Source organism: Triticum urartu, chromosome 5A (assembly GCF_056163025.1).
Source record: "Triticum urartu cultivar PI428250 chromosome 5A, HENAU_Tu73, whole genome shotgun sequence".
Lineage (NCBI taxonomy): Eukaryota > Viridiplantae > Streptophyta > Magnoliopsida > Poales > Poaceae > Triticum > Triticum urartu.
In genome coordinates, this window is record NC_141877.1 from 574,647,478 (window position 1) to 574,662,945 (window position 15,468).

The window sequence follows — 15,468 nt, forward strand, 5'->3', positions numbered from 1 at the left end:
CATGGGCTCCCCCGTCCCTGTCCCGTGCCGTGCGGCGCGCTGCTCTCTCACGCTCCGCGTCCGCGGCAGGGTGAGGCGTGAGCAGTCCACATCCTGTCGCGCCGTCAAGTAACTGCTACATGGCCTGGTGCGCCCTGCGCAGCCGCCTCCACCCGCTCTCCCCCTCCTCCGCCGCCGCCGCCGCCGCGACGCCCCACCGGCTCCTGCTCTGCCTCCTCTCCACCGCGGCCCCGCGGCACTCCCACGGCCACCACCACCGCCGCCGCCACTCGCCCACCGCCTACGCCGCGGCCGCCGCCGAGTCGCCGCGCCCCATGCCGCCCATCGGCCGCGCCACGCGCCACCCCGCGGGGGCCACCCCCATCGCGCGCGTCTACGCCGACGCCAACTCCCAGCGGCCCAAGGAGTACTGGGACTACGAGGCGCTCGACATCGAGTGGGGGTAAGGAGGCGCGGGAGCCCGTGCGTGACACTCCAGATTTGCTGTTGGCTAGGGTTCGCGCTCTGACGCTGGCTGCCCCTCTGCGGGCGTGCTTTGCTTGCTTGCGTTGCGTGCAGGGAGCAGGATGGGTACGAGGTGCTGCGGAAGGTGGGCAAGGGCAAGTACAGCGAGGTGTTCGAGGGATTACGGACCGGGAGCGAAGAGAGGTGCGTCATCAAGATCCTCAAGCCCGTGAGGAAGAAGAAGGTATGCCTTCATCTTCATGTCTGCAATGCTGCTGTGTCTGTTGTGTTTCTATTGATAGGTTATTGGATGCTAAATCCGAAGAAGGCCAGAGCGCTACAATCTTTTGTTGGATAGTGCAAACTTAACTTCGTACAAATTGTTTTAGGAGTACATCTTAGCATTGGTCGATGTGATTTGGTAATGATTCAGGAGGTTGTGGAACTATTATGTTATCGTGTGTGTTAGAACAATTTCACATGAAGCAGATATTTGGTTTGGATTTTATCCATGCGAAAACAACAGATGCGATTGAAACGGTGAGAAACTAGAGATGTCAAGTTCTGAGAGCCCCCATGCACCATTTCCCCCATCAGCCTTTAATGGCGTGCCACAGTAGCAAACCTCCTATTCTCCCCTTCCCTCCACTTCCCAATCTCACATCTGGTTTTGGTGAAGGGCTCCTTGTAGGTGAGGGCCCTCTACCCCATCCCCCCTCCCTCCTTCTTACGTGTTCATGGGCCAATGAGCTATTGTGTGCATAGGCTGGATGGGGATGCGTCAACAACCACTGCGTCCGGCGTGAGTCAGCAAGCTAAGTCTTTTTGTGGGGGTTCTCATTGGTCACTGGTGAGCAGCATCAGAAGACAAGAAAATTGAAATTAAAATTTTAACTGCGAACAAAAGAGTTGTCCTGTAGTAGATCGCTGTTTGCATGTGTCATCTCTATTTCCTTCTTTCATTGTTAAGCCACCTTGGAACCATGTCCTCAGAACTTCTCAGGGTCATCCTTGCAACTGTCCTTGACTCTGTTCTAGGCCTTCGTAAAAGTTTTTGATTACTGTTCAATTTTTAATTTCAGATGCTGTGTTAACCCAGCAATTGGGTATCGAAGAAAAAAAATTGAATCTGGTTTCGCTCTATTGCCCATCTAATTGCATATTGAATGATCATGCTCTGATCCTTATTCCCATATAGAAGTTTCTTCCCTTGTATCTAACTTGGGAAATAGTGATTACCAATTGCTTGGTTGTTTCTAGGCATACAATCTTATGAGCTAAGAATGTGTTAGCATATGCCCCACTTTAGGACCAAATACAGTTCAATGATGCACCTGTGCTGATGTGTTTGGTTATCTATTTGCTTCATTGCAAAGTACTGTCATTGCATCTTGTAATGTACCTGGTGTGTCTTACTACCAAGCCTTATTGAATTTTGTATGATGATGCAGATAAAGAGGGAAATAAAGATACTTCAGAACTTATATGGCGGACCTAACATTATAAAGCTACTCGATGTTGTCAGAGATGATGATTCAAAGACACCCAGTCTGATCTTTGAATATGTCAACAATACTGACTTCAGAGTGCTCTACCCCACACTGTCGGATTACGATATCAGATACTATATATTTGAATTATTAAAGGCAAGAATCTGAACTGGGAAAGTATTGACGTGGATAATATTCATATGTTCTTCTCTATATTGATTTTTCTTGGTGCATTTCTGTTTTATTATTTTTAAACTATTAATATTAATATTGCATAATCGATTAACTGTAGAGTATCGTGGCTTGTTTCATTCTAATCATGTTTTCCCAATACATGAATTCTTTTTATCTGTAGTGTGATTTCATAATTGCTGCCTTGCTCCCCTTGTTCTGTAGCTGTATTTAAAAAAAAATACTACTCCTAAGAGTGACATCTCTTTCTACAGACTACACTGATTGAGAGTTAATAGCATACTTAGCTTCTTTCCTTTGATTTTGTTTGGGTTGGTAGAATCTCCCTTTGATTTGTTTGGGTTGGTAGAATCTCATGGGTTGACAAACTCGAATTGCGTCAATGTGTACTTACACACATTACCTACAATATTACTACTCCTTCCGATCCATATTACTTGTCGAGCTTTAGTACAACTTTGTATTAAAGCTGCGACAAGTAATATGGATCAGAGGGAGTACCTATTTTGCAATATTCAAACATATCTGTATGTCATTGGCACAGTTTTGCGAAGCAATTCTGTTGCTGAAGTTTGCACTATTTCAGTGGCCAACACTGGATGCAACATACTGAACAAGCATTTAATTTGATGGTCTTTAACCTTTTCCAGGTGTTTGTGTAGGCACTAGATTTTTCTCACTCACGGGGTATCATGCATCGAGATGTCAAGCCCCACAATATCATGATTGATCATGAGAAACGCCAGCTTCGTCTTATTGATTGGGGTCTCGCTGAGTTCTATCACCCCAGGATGGAATATAATGTTAGAGTTGCTTCAAGGTTAGTCCCACAGGCTCTGAAAATTGGATGTCATTAGACTTATTCAGCTTGCTAGTAACGGTATTTTAATTTTTGTAAGTACACTTATGCATGTAAAATTTTAACATTGCATTCACTTGTGGACCTCCTATGGTCCTCTGTTGTGTATGACTTCAGCAGATTTATGAAGCGGGACTGAATTCTAGAGCTCCTTTATGTTGGACCTGCTTGACTTTGCCCATAGCAATTTTAAATTCACCTACCGGACTTATTGGAAAGAGTCGTGTACGGACTCACAGTAGGTTATGTCATTAGAGTATCATCCACATATATAAAGATCAATATAACTGTCTCCAATGTTTCTATTAGTGCCTAGTTGCAACTGCTGGTTGATGTTCTCTATTACTCCCTCCGCCCGGAAATACTTTTCAGAGAAATGAATGTGTCTAGACGTATTTTAGTTCTTGATACATCCATTTTTATCCATTTCTCCTACAAGTATTTTCGGACGAGGGAGTATTTTTCTTCTGTTTATCTGTGGCTTACTGCATCCTGTGCCGTTGACAGATGCTATAAGGGCCCTGAATTACTTGTGGATTTGCTCGATTATGACTACTCGTTAGATTTGTGGAGCCTTGGTTGCATGTTTGCAGCAATGGTAAGGAGCAAGCCTATGATTAGGCAATCATCTCTTATTAACTTATTTCTAATGATACACATTCTGATTTTCTTAACAGATATTTCGTGTCGACCCTTTCTTTCATGGTCAGGATAACTACCAACAATTAGTCAAAATAACCAAGGTATGTTTACAGGTTCTTAAAGCGTCCGACTTCTGTTCTAGTATTTCTCACTGGCATTTTACTCTTACGCTATATATGAAATGACATATTTAATCACGAGCTGTTTGAACTGTAAATTGATTAAATACTAGCAGAGTACCCGTGCATTGCTGCGGACCTTTAATGAACAAACTATGGACACCCACTTTTATTTTGCACTTCCCTCTGACTCGACATCCACTATATTATACACAATTACATACATTCTAACACGGCATGTGTTGCTATGAATCTTAAATAGTCATATCCTGATCGCTAGAGGTAAGTCGCTGTGTTATGGATCTTATATAGGCATACCACAATTGCTAGAACACAAATTATCATCCTTTTCCATTTCCTTTCCCTATGTATGTTCTGCCTCTAGCTCTTCCACGGGTTTGTTATGGCTCCTAATTCCTAAATATTCATACAACAATCGCAAGAAGGTGATGTGTCCTTTTCCTCCCTTTGCTTGCCTCTTGGCTTCATCTCTGACTTCATCGCAAATATGCCTTTGCTCTGTTCTGTTGGGAATGAGTTGCTTTGAATATAGACATGAAACAATAACAACAAGAAGATGATACTCCCTCTGTCCCAAAATAAGTGTCTCAACTTTGTACTAACTTTAGTACAAAGCTGTACTAAGGTTGAGACACTTATTTTGGGACGGAGGGAGTACATCGTTTTCCTCCTCGTCCTTCGCCTCTCGGATTTGTCGTTGCTTGTCATTCTGCGGTTGCCTCATCCTGTGTTGGGTCGTGCTGTTAGCACCAAAGGTGAGACTGAGAATAATGCAACGCATCATGGAGTTTTTATGGGAAAATGTACCAACATGTCACTCATCTTCTAATATCTATACTACATGGCATTCATGTGTCACTCATCTCTCTAGTTTTGTCCACCTATCACCTCAAATAATACTAACCAAATAACACAATTTATTTGATTCCAAGAATCAAAACACTGCATAATTTTCTCAACTTAATGGGCATGTCGATTACTGGTATGCACTTCAACATGCAGAATTGTAGGGAAGACCTTAACCACCGCTTGGGACATAACCCGAGAGCACCATTAAGAAAAATGTCCTCATACTGAGACGAAAAATAGACGCATCAGGCTTGTTTACAAGCTGATTCTGCATTTCACAGGAATCAAGGATTCAGTTATCATGAAAAAAATAGATTGTCAAGAGGGATTGCCTCAAGCTATACGCCTACATCTTATGGCTTTGTAACTTTAGCCTTGCAACTTACTCTTGGGCCATCATAGCCATGCCCTGTACTCCCTCTGTTCCTAAATATTTGTCTTTTTAGAGATTTCAAATGGACTAGCACATACGGATGTACATAGACATATTTTAGAGTGTAGATTCACTCATTTGGCTCCGTATGTAGTCACTTGTTGAAATCTCTAGAAAGACAAATATTTAGGAACGGAGGGAGTACAACACACTGCTGACAGTGCTTAAATAGTACCACAGTATCTTATTGCATACACAGTTGTGGTGTATGCATTGCCTTGTAAACATGAATGCTAAACTTATTATGATAAATTGATCATCACCGAGGCTTGTTTTCCCAAAGAAGGGCTTTAGTTAGATTTCCCTGCTCATCCAAAGGGATTGGCCCAAATGACTGCAGCATATGCTAGTGCTGATTTTAGGAAGCCTGTCTAGCATTGTTTATGGCATGTCTATATGCTCTTTCAGAATATGTAATCCTATACAGGTTTTGCAGTATTCCCTTGTGTTGCTGACTGGCACCATATATGTTGTTTCAGTTTTACAGTAATTTTTTTCCGGCAGTTTTAGTTGAACAGTTTGCTCTTGTTCCAATGCGCTAAAGAAATGGTTGTTCAGCACCTTTAATAATCCTATTTCATAGCAATGGCCTAACGGCGAGATGAATTATGATACTCCCTTCTCTTGTTCCAAAGAATCAATGCTTTCTGCAGTCCACTTTTCTGAATGAAACAACTACTAATATAACTTGATACGACTAATGTATGCACTACATGGTGCTGCTGTAGGTTCTTGGGACAGAAGATTTCCACCGGTACCTTGAAAAATACGGTCTTCGGCTTGACCCGCAGCTTGAAATGCTTGTTGGAAGGTCAGGGATTGATTTGGATTATCCTTGGGGGAATTATTTTCAGAAGAACAGTTAACATAACAGCAAGATCTAACTATATATTTATGGCTGCAGACACAGGAAGAAGCCATGGGAGAAATTTGTTGACTCAGGGAACAGACACTTAGTGAGCCCTGAGGTGACTCACGTTCCTTTACTCAACCTGGTCCACTACTCATTGGATGTGTTATTGACATGTTTTCACTTGTGCAGGCTATTGATTTTCTAGACAAGCTTCTTCGTTATGACCACCAGGAAAGGCTTACAGCAAAGGAAGCCATGGTATCTTTCCCACTCGTACATCCAAGAATCATTTTGCCTTATCAATACGAGATACAGTTTCTACAATGTTTGACACTTAAAATGTTGCTATGCAGGCGCATCCCTATTTCAACCCAGTAAGAGGCTCTGAAAGCACCCGGGAGAATGTTCAATAGTTATTTGCACCATTGTTGTGTGTAGAACCTGGCATATTTGACAATTTTGAAATAGCATGTCGAACGTATAGACTAACACAGAATGAGTGTATTCGATTATCAAGGGGCATCCATGGTTTATCCAGAAGGAAAAAAAACCCGCCTTGAACGGCATGTAATTGTCATGTCATTTTTTTATTTGAATTAATTCTTATTTCGCTGTTGACTGCTCTGAATTATTTTTTATCAATAAGAATCTATGTCAGTTAAAAGTAATGGGTTATACATCTTTACCCATAAATCTTGGGCATCATCATTATTCTCATTGTTTTGCTCAGATTTGCGAGGTGCTCAGTTATTTCACTACGAGTTCCCTGATCTATGTACATGCACGTTCCTTGATCTTACATGTATGCCTGTTGCAATTGTTGGTTGTTTTTTGGTGGTGCCTTGTGGTATGTTTGCTGCGCAAGCATCGGATGTCCTGCAGCACGGTCAATTTTCGAGATGTCCCAGCACTTTGTGCGCTTCAGACTCGTCGATTTAAACGTCTGAAGTTCCTGAAAATAAAAGATTTAAACGTGTGAAGTGCTTAAAAAAGAGAGTCGAAATAGCTGTACCCGTGCACGTTTTCCACAGGACACGTTGTCATCAGACCCTCGGCGTGGGCCGGTGCTCTACCGCACGGTGCCATGGCCAGTTGCATGCAGACTCGTACTGCGTCGTGGTCCCTGGCCTAAACAACGGAAACAGGATGCTATGGCCTCGCACATGTCCTACGGGTGCCCTCAGGGCATCTTCAACGACGACACACAATTTTTTTTCCGCATTCATTCGTAGACAACAAGGCTTTAAATAATTAGACGCTATCCACCCGTAGTCGCATATGTTTCAAACCAAATTTTAACTAACTATACAAAATTCATGGAAAACGCCCGATATTCATCAAAATTTCGATAGAAAATAGCGTAAATCATTCGTATAGCATGCAAATTAAGTCTAGTACAACAATGTTTCTAATTCGATTAGATTCCGGATGTCCAACAAGTTTTTCAAGAACAGATCATGTCGTTTCACACAAACTCCCCCTTCAGCAACAGTGTGTGCATGTAAATGGCCGTCCATCTGTCTTGTGATACACCACGGCAATACGTGCGTGCTACATATAATGTGTAGACCAACATTAAGTAAATGAATCGATCAACAAATTGAGCAAAAGGAAGTAAAACCTACCATCTCCGCCATGTCCGGGTGCAATGGCTACCTTGCCTTGAGCCGACTAACCAAGTTGTAAAACTTGATGACGCTAACCTAGATAGCGCGCCAGTGATACGACAATGACCTCACGTTGCGTTGCTGAACGGTGTACATGTCGTAGGGTGCAATGTGCTTTCGTGCGTGAAAATTTTCATGTGCTTGCTCCCATAAGGGCTCCCCTCTGCTCCTGCCTATGAAATCCGCGGATACGGCCAGCCACGCATAGCACAACAACTCAGCCTCCATGGTCAAATAACTCACCATCCCTCGTATTCTAAGAAATGACAGAGCATTCAAAAATAAGTTCAATGGCATTTTACCGAACACCTGCCGGACGTGGTGTCCGCCATGGAGGTCGTTGACAAGGGAGGAGTGTACATGGTAACCTGGGTACAAACAACTCCAGGGTGGAAAGCTCTGTCGAAACGACGAGTGGGCACGTCGGTGCTAGTTGTGGACGTCCACAATACCTCTGTGGCGGCCGAAGACGAACATCAGCGGCGGCGGAGGTGGAGGGTGCAGATGCAAAGTAGGGGGGAGGGAGAAGAGAAGGGGCGGGAGGGGAGATTGGGTGGGCCGAAGGTGTCGGAGTCCGGACTCCCGCAAACCTCTCACATTTTTTTGTCTTCAATTTACAGAAGAAACCGGACCGTCTCAGGGACCGATACATGTGGGTGTTCGATGACTTCCAGAGTGTTGTGAAAGGTTTGCGGGTGTGTGTTGAAGATGCCCTCATGCACCACACCGTCCACGGAGACCAAGATTTGGGCATCGGCACCACATGTACTTGCCTTTGTGTGACAGCGTTGCGTGCCTGCTCCTGGTACGGTAAAGCCACGACATGGTGGTCCTGTGTGCCCCGGCCGGCGGCCCGCGGCCGACCGACGCCGGCCGGCCCCCGTCTAGGGGTAGAGTTTTAGGGTCTGGTTCACACTACTTTGTGTTGTCAATTCAAGTGCTTTACAGCCTCCAAAGCTTTGTTTCTTGTCTTCTTCCTCTCATGTCCCGGCTAGGACTCTTTCCTTTTCCTTTGCGGCCGTATTCAGTACACTAGTTAGGTTGGAATGCCTGGATCATTGCTGGTTGGTTTTGTGACAGGTTATTAGTTAAATTTCAGTGCTTCCCGGTTCCCGCTCAAATCCATTCCGTTGATCCGGAGATGATTTGTGCCACGCACCATCGGTTCCAGTTCAAATTGATATTGACAGCTTCATTCTCGCCCGGTTTTCTGTTGATTAACTGAGCAACTCGTCTGTGCTCAAGTAATCAATAAGTCAAATATTTTTGCTTTCGTGTTGGAAAAAAAGAAGAAAAGAATTGACGGTCGAACCAGCCACGGCCACAACCCAGATTGTCTTGTTTTGTGCACCCGGGACGTCTGTTCAGACTACGGACCGCCTATTCAAAATCATGTGTTGGTGTAATTAAGTGTCCCGAGAGTTTTGGAGATTGTTAAATAGAAACACTGCAAGACTAATGTATTTACTAGTGCACATAGAGAGATTAGGTCCCTGGAGTTGAGAGAAGTTTGCTATAAACTCAGAAGATTATTACCTGCGAAGGAGTAGAGAAGAATGCTAAGGCCAACTCCAACGCCTGACCTCAAATGGTCCGCTCGCGTCCGTTTGGGGGGTAACGGATAAAGCAGGCCTTCCAACAAGCGGCCGCAAATGGACCGTCGTCTGTTTTCTGCCCATTTTCGACCAATTCCTGACCCAACTTTGAGCCGAGTTTGCGGCCGAACGGACACGCGCGGACGCGAGCGGCGCGTGCCCTTGTCCTGCCCTGACCCGCCCGTTGGGGAGACATGCCCTCCCTTTTCTCTTCCTCTTCCTCCCTCCGGCCCCTGACATTGCCGCTGCCACCACCCTTCCCAGCCGCGTCGTCTTCCACAAGGGCCGTCCCAACCAGCACCACGCCATGCCATAGCTGTCTCCGCATCGGCGTTCCGGTAAACATTTGGCCGACATTCTCCTTGTTGCCGGTGGGAGAGAAACTACGGCTGCCGGCGTCGCCCGTCGTCCCCAACCTCTTCCGGCCGGCCGTTCGTTGCCGCAGGGCGCCCTCCAGCACCAGCGACCCCCAAAACCAGCACCAGCACTACCAGTTCCAGTTCAAACTGATGTTGACAGCTTGATTTTTGCCAGGTTTTCTGTTGATTAACCGAGCAACTCTTTTGTGCTTAAGTAATCAACGAGACAAATATTTTTGCCTCCGTCTCGAAAAAAAATGAATTGATGGTCAAACCAGCCATGGCCACAACCCAGATTGTCTTGTTTTGTGCACCCGGGGTCGTCTGTTTGGACTTTGGACCGCCTATTCAAAATCATGTGTTGGTGTAATTTGAGTGCTCCTAGAGTTTGGAAGATTGTTGGACAGAAACAGTGTGGGACTAATGTGTTTGCTAGTGCACATATAGAGATTAGGTCCCTGGAGCTGGAGTTCAGAGAAGTTTGCCATAAACTCGGAAGACTATTATCTGCGAAGCAAAGAAGAATGCTAAGGTAATCGAGAAGATTGCTATCGAAGAGTTTGCGCATCAAAGATGATCCCCAAAAATATTGTTGAGTTGAAGCAATTAGTATGCGAGGCGTCCGAGAGCAAATGACTGCAGTACAGAAGACGAAGTGAAGACGTAGCATTTATTGCTTTGTTTCATTTTTCTTTCATTGGGTCATAGGACCACCGTACTATTAAGAGTGATCAATGTTTCGAGACTTATGTCTGTATGATGCTTAACTGAAAATTATCCCAAGTGAGACAAGAGAAATCTCTTCGTGCCAAAAATAATTACTTGCCAGCCAGAGACGAAGTTCTTCTATGCTACGACGAAATTGCTCTAGCAGAGGAGGCAACTTTGCTTGTTCCTCAAGTAAAGTTGTCGGGTGCGTTTGAAATCCGACTGTTGGCTATTGGCTGGGCTCGAGGGCCCAAATGGTAATTTCACCCTCGGGGTCGCAAGGGTGAAATTACCAACCCCCGCTTGCCGTTTCAATCGGGTGTACTATGGTTGTTGGAGTTGCAATATTGGGTGTGACTGGTCATCGTCCGCAAACGTGCCCGGACGCTTCTGCGGGCGTTTGACAACTCAATTTAGGTAACCGTGGTTGTAGTTGGTCTTAGGGCAACTCCAACGCTGACCCACAAATTGACCCCCGCATCCATCCACGGACAGAGGGAGGGGGAGTCCGTGGATAAGTTCCATTTATGTTGGTCTAGTGACAGGGCTCTCTTGAAGCTTTAGCCTTCCTCTAGCCTAGACCTCGCTTCTTTTCATTAATGACATCTGGTCCGGTCTCTAGTTCGGATGCTGGAGCTAGTCATCCAATGCTATCCGCATACAATTCAAACAAGGTTTAAAATAATCGACGAATTACATGCAAACCCAATGATTTTCATTCAAACCGAACGAAAAACATTTACATTTCCGACATATTTTAGCTAAACTATACCGGACTAGTTAAACCTAGTCTAAAATACCGGCCGCAACGGATCTCCACTCCCACGACATGTCTTCCCCATGTCCGGAGCCCGCTTGCGGGAATGTCGGGAGCCCTAGAGAGATATGCTTCAGTGAGAGGAGAAGAATAGCCTCCGTCTTGTTCAGTAGCGTCGCTCATAAGAGTGGCACCGGAGGGATATGCTTCAGCCAGAGGGGAAGGGTGGCCTCCGCTTCCGTGCAACACGGATCAAGGTTGGTTTTAGGGGCGGGGCACGACGGTGGCCTGCGAAGCGGGCAAGACACCGGCTGTGCACGCTAGTGATGCATCGGCGGTGGCCTTCCTGGGAACCAAGCAGTGTCGGCCTCCCATGTTCTACTTTTCCTGGATGTTGGCGGCGACCGCGAACGTGCTGACGGCGGCCTCGTGGATCTCCGCAAAGCCGGCTTCTTTCTCCGTTGGCAGGGCGCGGTTCCGCAAACGTTGATGGCGGATGGCACAGACGCAAGCCGGGATGAGCGGTACGACACAACCTCGTCCATGGCAGCCACGATGTCCGTGCCCCCCTCCCCCTACCGGCATGGACCAACTTTCACTCCTCCGCGAGCTGGCTTGGAGCGGCAAGTTGCTGAGCCAGGTATCGGCTTGGAGCCTCGCCCATGGTATTGGGGGCCTGGAGCGGCAAGGGAGGTGGAGAAGTGAGTTGCCTGGCTCGTATCCGGTGGTCTCGGCAGACCACCTAGCCAACTTTTTGTTGGGGAACGTTGCAGAAAACAAAAATTTTCCTACGGTTTCACCAAGATCTATCTATGAGTTCATCTAGAAACGAGTGATCGGATTGCATCTACATACCTTTGTAGATCACGTGCGGAAGCATTCAAAGAATGGGGATGAGGAAGTCGTACTCGACATGATCCAAATCACCGGAGATCCTAGCGCCGAACGGACGGCACCTCCGTGTTCAACACACGTATGGTCAGCGTGACGTCTCCTCCTTCTTGATACAGCAAGGGGGAAGGAGAGGTTGATGAAGATCCAGCAGCACAACGGCGTGGTGGTGGATGCAGGGGGTCACCGCAACAGGGCTTCGCCGTTATACTGCGAGAGGGAGAGGTGTAGCAGGGGAGAGGGAGGCGCCAAGACTCAAGGGTGCGGCTGCCCCCTCCCTCCCCCCTTTATATAGGCCCCCTAGGGGGTGCGCCGGCCCTAGGAGATGGGATCTCCTAGGGGGGGGCGGCCAAGGGGTGGAGTGCCCCCCAAGCCAGGTGGGGCGCCCCCCCACCCTAGGGTTCCCAACCCTAGGCGCATGGGATGGGCCAAGGGGGGCGCACCAGCCCACTATGGGCTGGTTCCCCTCCCCACTTTGGCCCATGGGGCCCTCCGGGATGGGTGGCCCCACCCGGTGGACCCCCGGGACCCTTCCGGTGGTCCCGGTACAATACCGGTGACCCCCGAAACTCTCCCGATGGCCGAAACTGCACTTCCTATATATAATTCTTCACCTCCGGACCATTCCGGAACTCCTCGTGACGTCCAGGATCTCATCCGGGACTCCGAACAACTTTCGGGTTACTGCATATTCATATCTCTACAACCCTAGCGTCACCGAACCTTAAGTGTGTAAACCCTACGGGTTCGGGAGACATGTAGACATGACCGAGATGGCTCTCCGGTTAATAACCAACAGCGGGATCTGGATACCCATGTTGGCTCCCACATGCTCCTCGATGATCTCATCGGATGAACCACGATGTCGAGGATTCAAGCAACCCCGTATACAATTCCCTTTGTCAATCGGTACGTTACTTGCCCGAGATTCGATCGTCGGTATCCCAATACCTCGTTCAATCTCGTTACCGGCAAGTCACTTTACTCGTACCGTAATGCATGATCCCGTGACCAGACACTTGGTCACTTTGAGCTCATTATGATGATGCATTACCGAGTGGGCCCAGAGATACCTCTCCGTCATACGGAGTGACAAATCCCAGTCTTGATCCGTGTCAACCCAACAGACACTTTTGGAGATACCCGTAGTATACCTTTATAGTCACCCAGTTACGTTGTGACGTTTGGTACACCCAGAGCACTCCTACGGTATCCGGGAGTTACACGATCTCATGGTCTAAGGAAAAGATACTTGACATTGGAAAAACTCTAGCAAACGAACTATACGATCTTGTGCTATGTTTAGGATTGGGTCTTGTCCATCACATCATTCTCCTAATGATGTGATCTTGTTATCAATGACATCCAATGTCCATAGTCAGGAAACCTTGACTATTTGTTGATCAACGAGCTAGTCAACTTGAGGCTTACTAGGGACATGTTGGTGTCTATGTATTCACACATGTATTATGATTTCCGGATAACACAATTATAGCATGACTAAAAGACAATTATCATGAACAAGGAAATATAATAATAATCCTTTTATTATTGCATCTAGGACATATTTCCAACAGTCTCCCACTTGCACTAGAGTCAATAATCTAGTTACATTGTGATGAATCAAACACCCATGGAATTCTGTGTTGATCATGTTTTGCTCTAGGGAGAGGTTTAGTCAACGGATCTGCTACATTCAGGTACGTATGTACTTTACAAATCTCTATGTCTCCATTTTGAACACTTTCACGAATGGAGTTGAAGCGACGCTTGATATGCCTGGTCTTCCTGTGAAACCTGGGCTCCTTGGCAAGGGCAATAGCTCCAGTGTTGTCACAGAAAAGAGTCATCGGGCCCAACGCGTTGGGTATGACTCCTAGGTCGATAATGAACTCCTTCACCCAGACTGCTTCGTGTGCTGCCTCTGAGGCTGCCATATACTCTGCTTCACATGTAGATCCCGCCACAACGCTTTGCTTGCAACTGCACCAGCTTACTGCCCCACCATTCAAAATATACACGTATTCGGTTTGTGACTTAGAGTCATCCAGATCCGTGTCGAAGCTAGCGTCGACGTAACCCTTTACGACGAGCTCTTCGTCACCTCCATAAACAAGAAACATTTCCTTAGTCCTTTTTAGGTACTTCAGGATATTCTTGACCGCTGTCCAGTGTTCCTTGCCGGGATTACTTTGGTACCTACCTACCAAACTTACGACAAGGTTTACATCAGGTCTGGTACACATCATGGCATACATAATAGACCCTATGGCTGAGGCATAGGGGATGACACTCATCTCTTCTATATCTTCTGCCGTGGTCAGACATTGAGCTGAGCTCAATTTCATACCTTGCAACACAGGCAAGAACCCCTTCTTAGACTGATCCATATTGAACTTCTTCAATATCTTATCAAGGTATGTGCTTTGCGAAAGACCTATGAGGCATCTTGATCTATCTCTATAGATCTTGATGCCTAATATATAAGCAGCTTCTCCAAGGTCCTTCATTGAAAAACTCTTATTCAAGTAGGCCTTAATGCTGTCCAAAAGTTCTATATCATTTCCCATCAAAAGTATGTCATCTACATATAATATGAGAAATGCTACAGAGCTCCCACTCACTTTCTTGTAAACGCAGACTTCTCCATAAGTCTGCATAAACCCAAACGCTTTGATCATCTTATCAAAGCGAATGTTCCAGCTCCGAGATGCTTGCACCAGCCCATAAATCGAGCGTTGGAGCTTGCACACCTTGTCAGCATTCTTAGGATCGACAAAACCTTCCGGCTGCATCATATACAGTTCTTCCTTAAGATAACCGTTAAGGAATGCCGTTTTGACGTCCATTTGCCATATCTCATAATCATAGTATGCGGCAATTGCTAACATGATTCGGACGGACTTCAGCTTCGCTACGGGAAAGAAAGTCTCATCGTAGTCAACCCCTTGAACTTGTCGATAACCCTTAGCGACAAGCCTAGCTTTATAGATGGTCACATTACCATCCGCGTCTGTCTTCTTCTTAAAGATCCATTTATTTTCTATGGCTCGCCGATCATCAGGCAAGTCGGTCAAAGTCCATACTTCGTTTTCATACATGGATCCTATCTCGGATTTCATGGCTTCTAGCCATTTGTCGGAATCCGGGCCCGCCATCGCTTCTTCATAGTTCGAAGGTTCACCGTTGTCTAACAACATGATTTCCAAGACAGGGTTGCCGTACCACTTTGGTGCGGAACGTGTCCTTGTGGACCTTCGAAGTTCAGTAGGAGCTTGATCAGAAGTATCTTGATCATCATCATTAACATCCTCTCTAATTGGTGCAGGCACCACAGGAACATTTTCCTGAGTTGCGCCACTTTCCGGTTCAAGAGGTAATACTTCATCAAGTTCTACTTTCCTCCCACTTACTTCTTTCGAGAGAAACTCCTTCTCTAGAAAGGATCCATTATTGGCAACAAAGATCTTGCCTTCGGATCTGAGGTAGAAGGTATACCCAATAGTTTCTTTAGGGTATGCTATGAAGACGCATTTTTCCGACTTGGGTTCGGGCTTTTCAGGTTGAAGTTTCTTGACATAAGCATCTC

The 15,468-nt window shown here is 46.2% G+C and overlaps 1 protein-coding gene across 1 annotated transcript; it reads left to right on the plus strand.

The window, feature by feature from the left end:
• Positions 1 to 61: 61 nt before the first annotated feature.
• Positions 62 to 6,570, plus strand: LOC125510683 (casein kinase II subunit alpha-2). Its single transcript, XM_048675934.2, has 10 exons — positions 62 to 442; positions 559 to 688; positions 1,896 to 2,090; positions 2,789 to 2,946; positions 3,493 to 3,583; positions 3,663 to 3,728; positions 5,778 to 5,860; positions 5,954 to 6,017; positions 6,092 to 6,160; positions 6,256 to 6,570. Exons 1-10 carry the CDS (start codon positions 120 to 122, stop codon positions 6,313 to 6,315), a joined length of 1,239 nt encoding a protein of 412 aa, XP_048531891.1. The 5' UTR covers positions 62 to 119; the 3' UTR covers positions 6,316 to 6,570.
• The last annotated feature ends 8,898 nt before the right edge of the window (positions 6,571 to 15,468 follow it).

What these genes read in the sequence shown, in the direction of transcription:
- LOC125510683 (XM_048675934.2), top strand. Translation starts at nt 120, where the DNA reads ATGGCCTGGTGCGCCCTGCGCAGCCGCCTCCACCCGCTCTCCCCCTCC. An exon ending in AGCCCGTGAGGAAGAAGAAG is followed by an intron (nt 689 to 1,895) that starts GTATGCCTTCAT and finishes ATGATGATGCAG; the next exon opens with ATAAAGAGGGAAATAAAGAT. An exon ending in ATATATTTGAATTATTAAAG is followed by an intron (nt 2,091 to 2,788) that starts GCAAGAATCTGA and finishes GTGTTTGTGTAG; the next exon opens with GCACTAGATTTTTCTCACTC.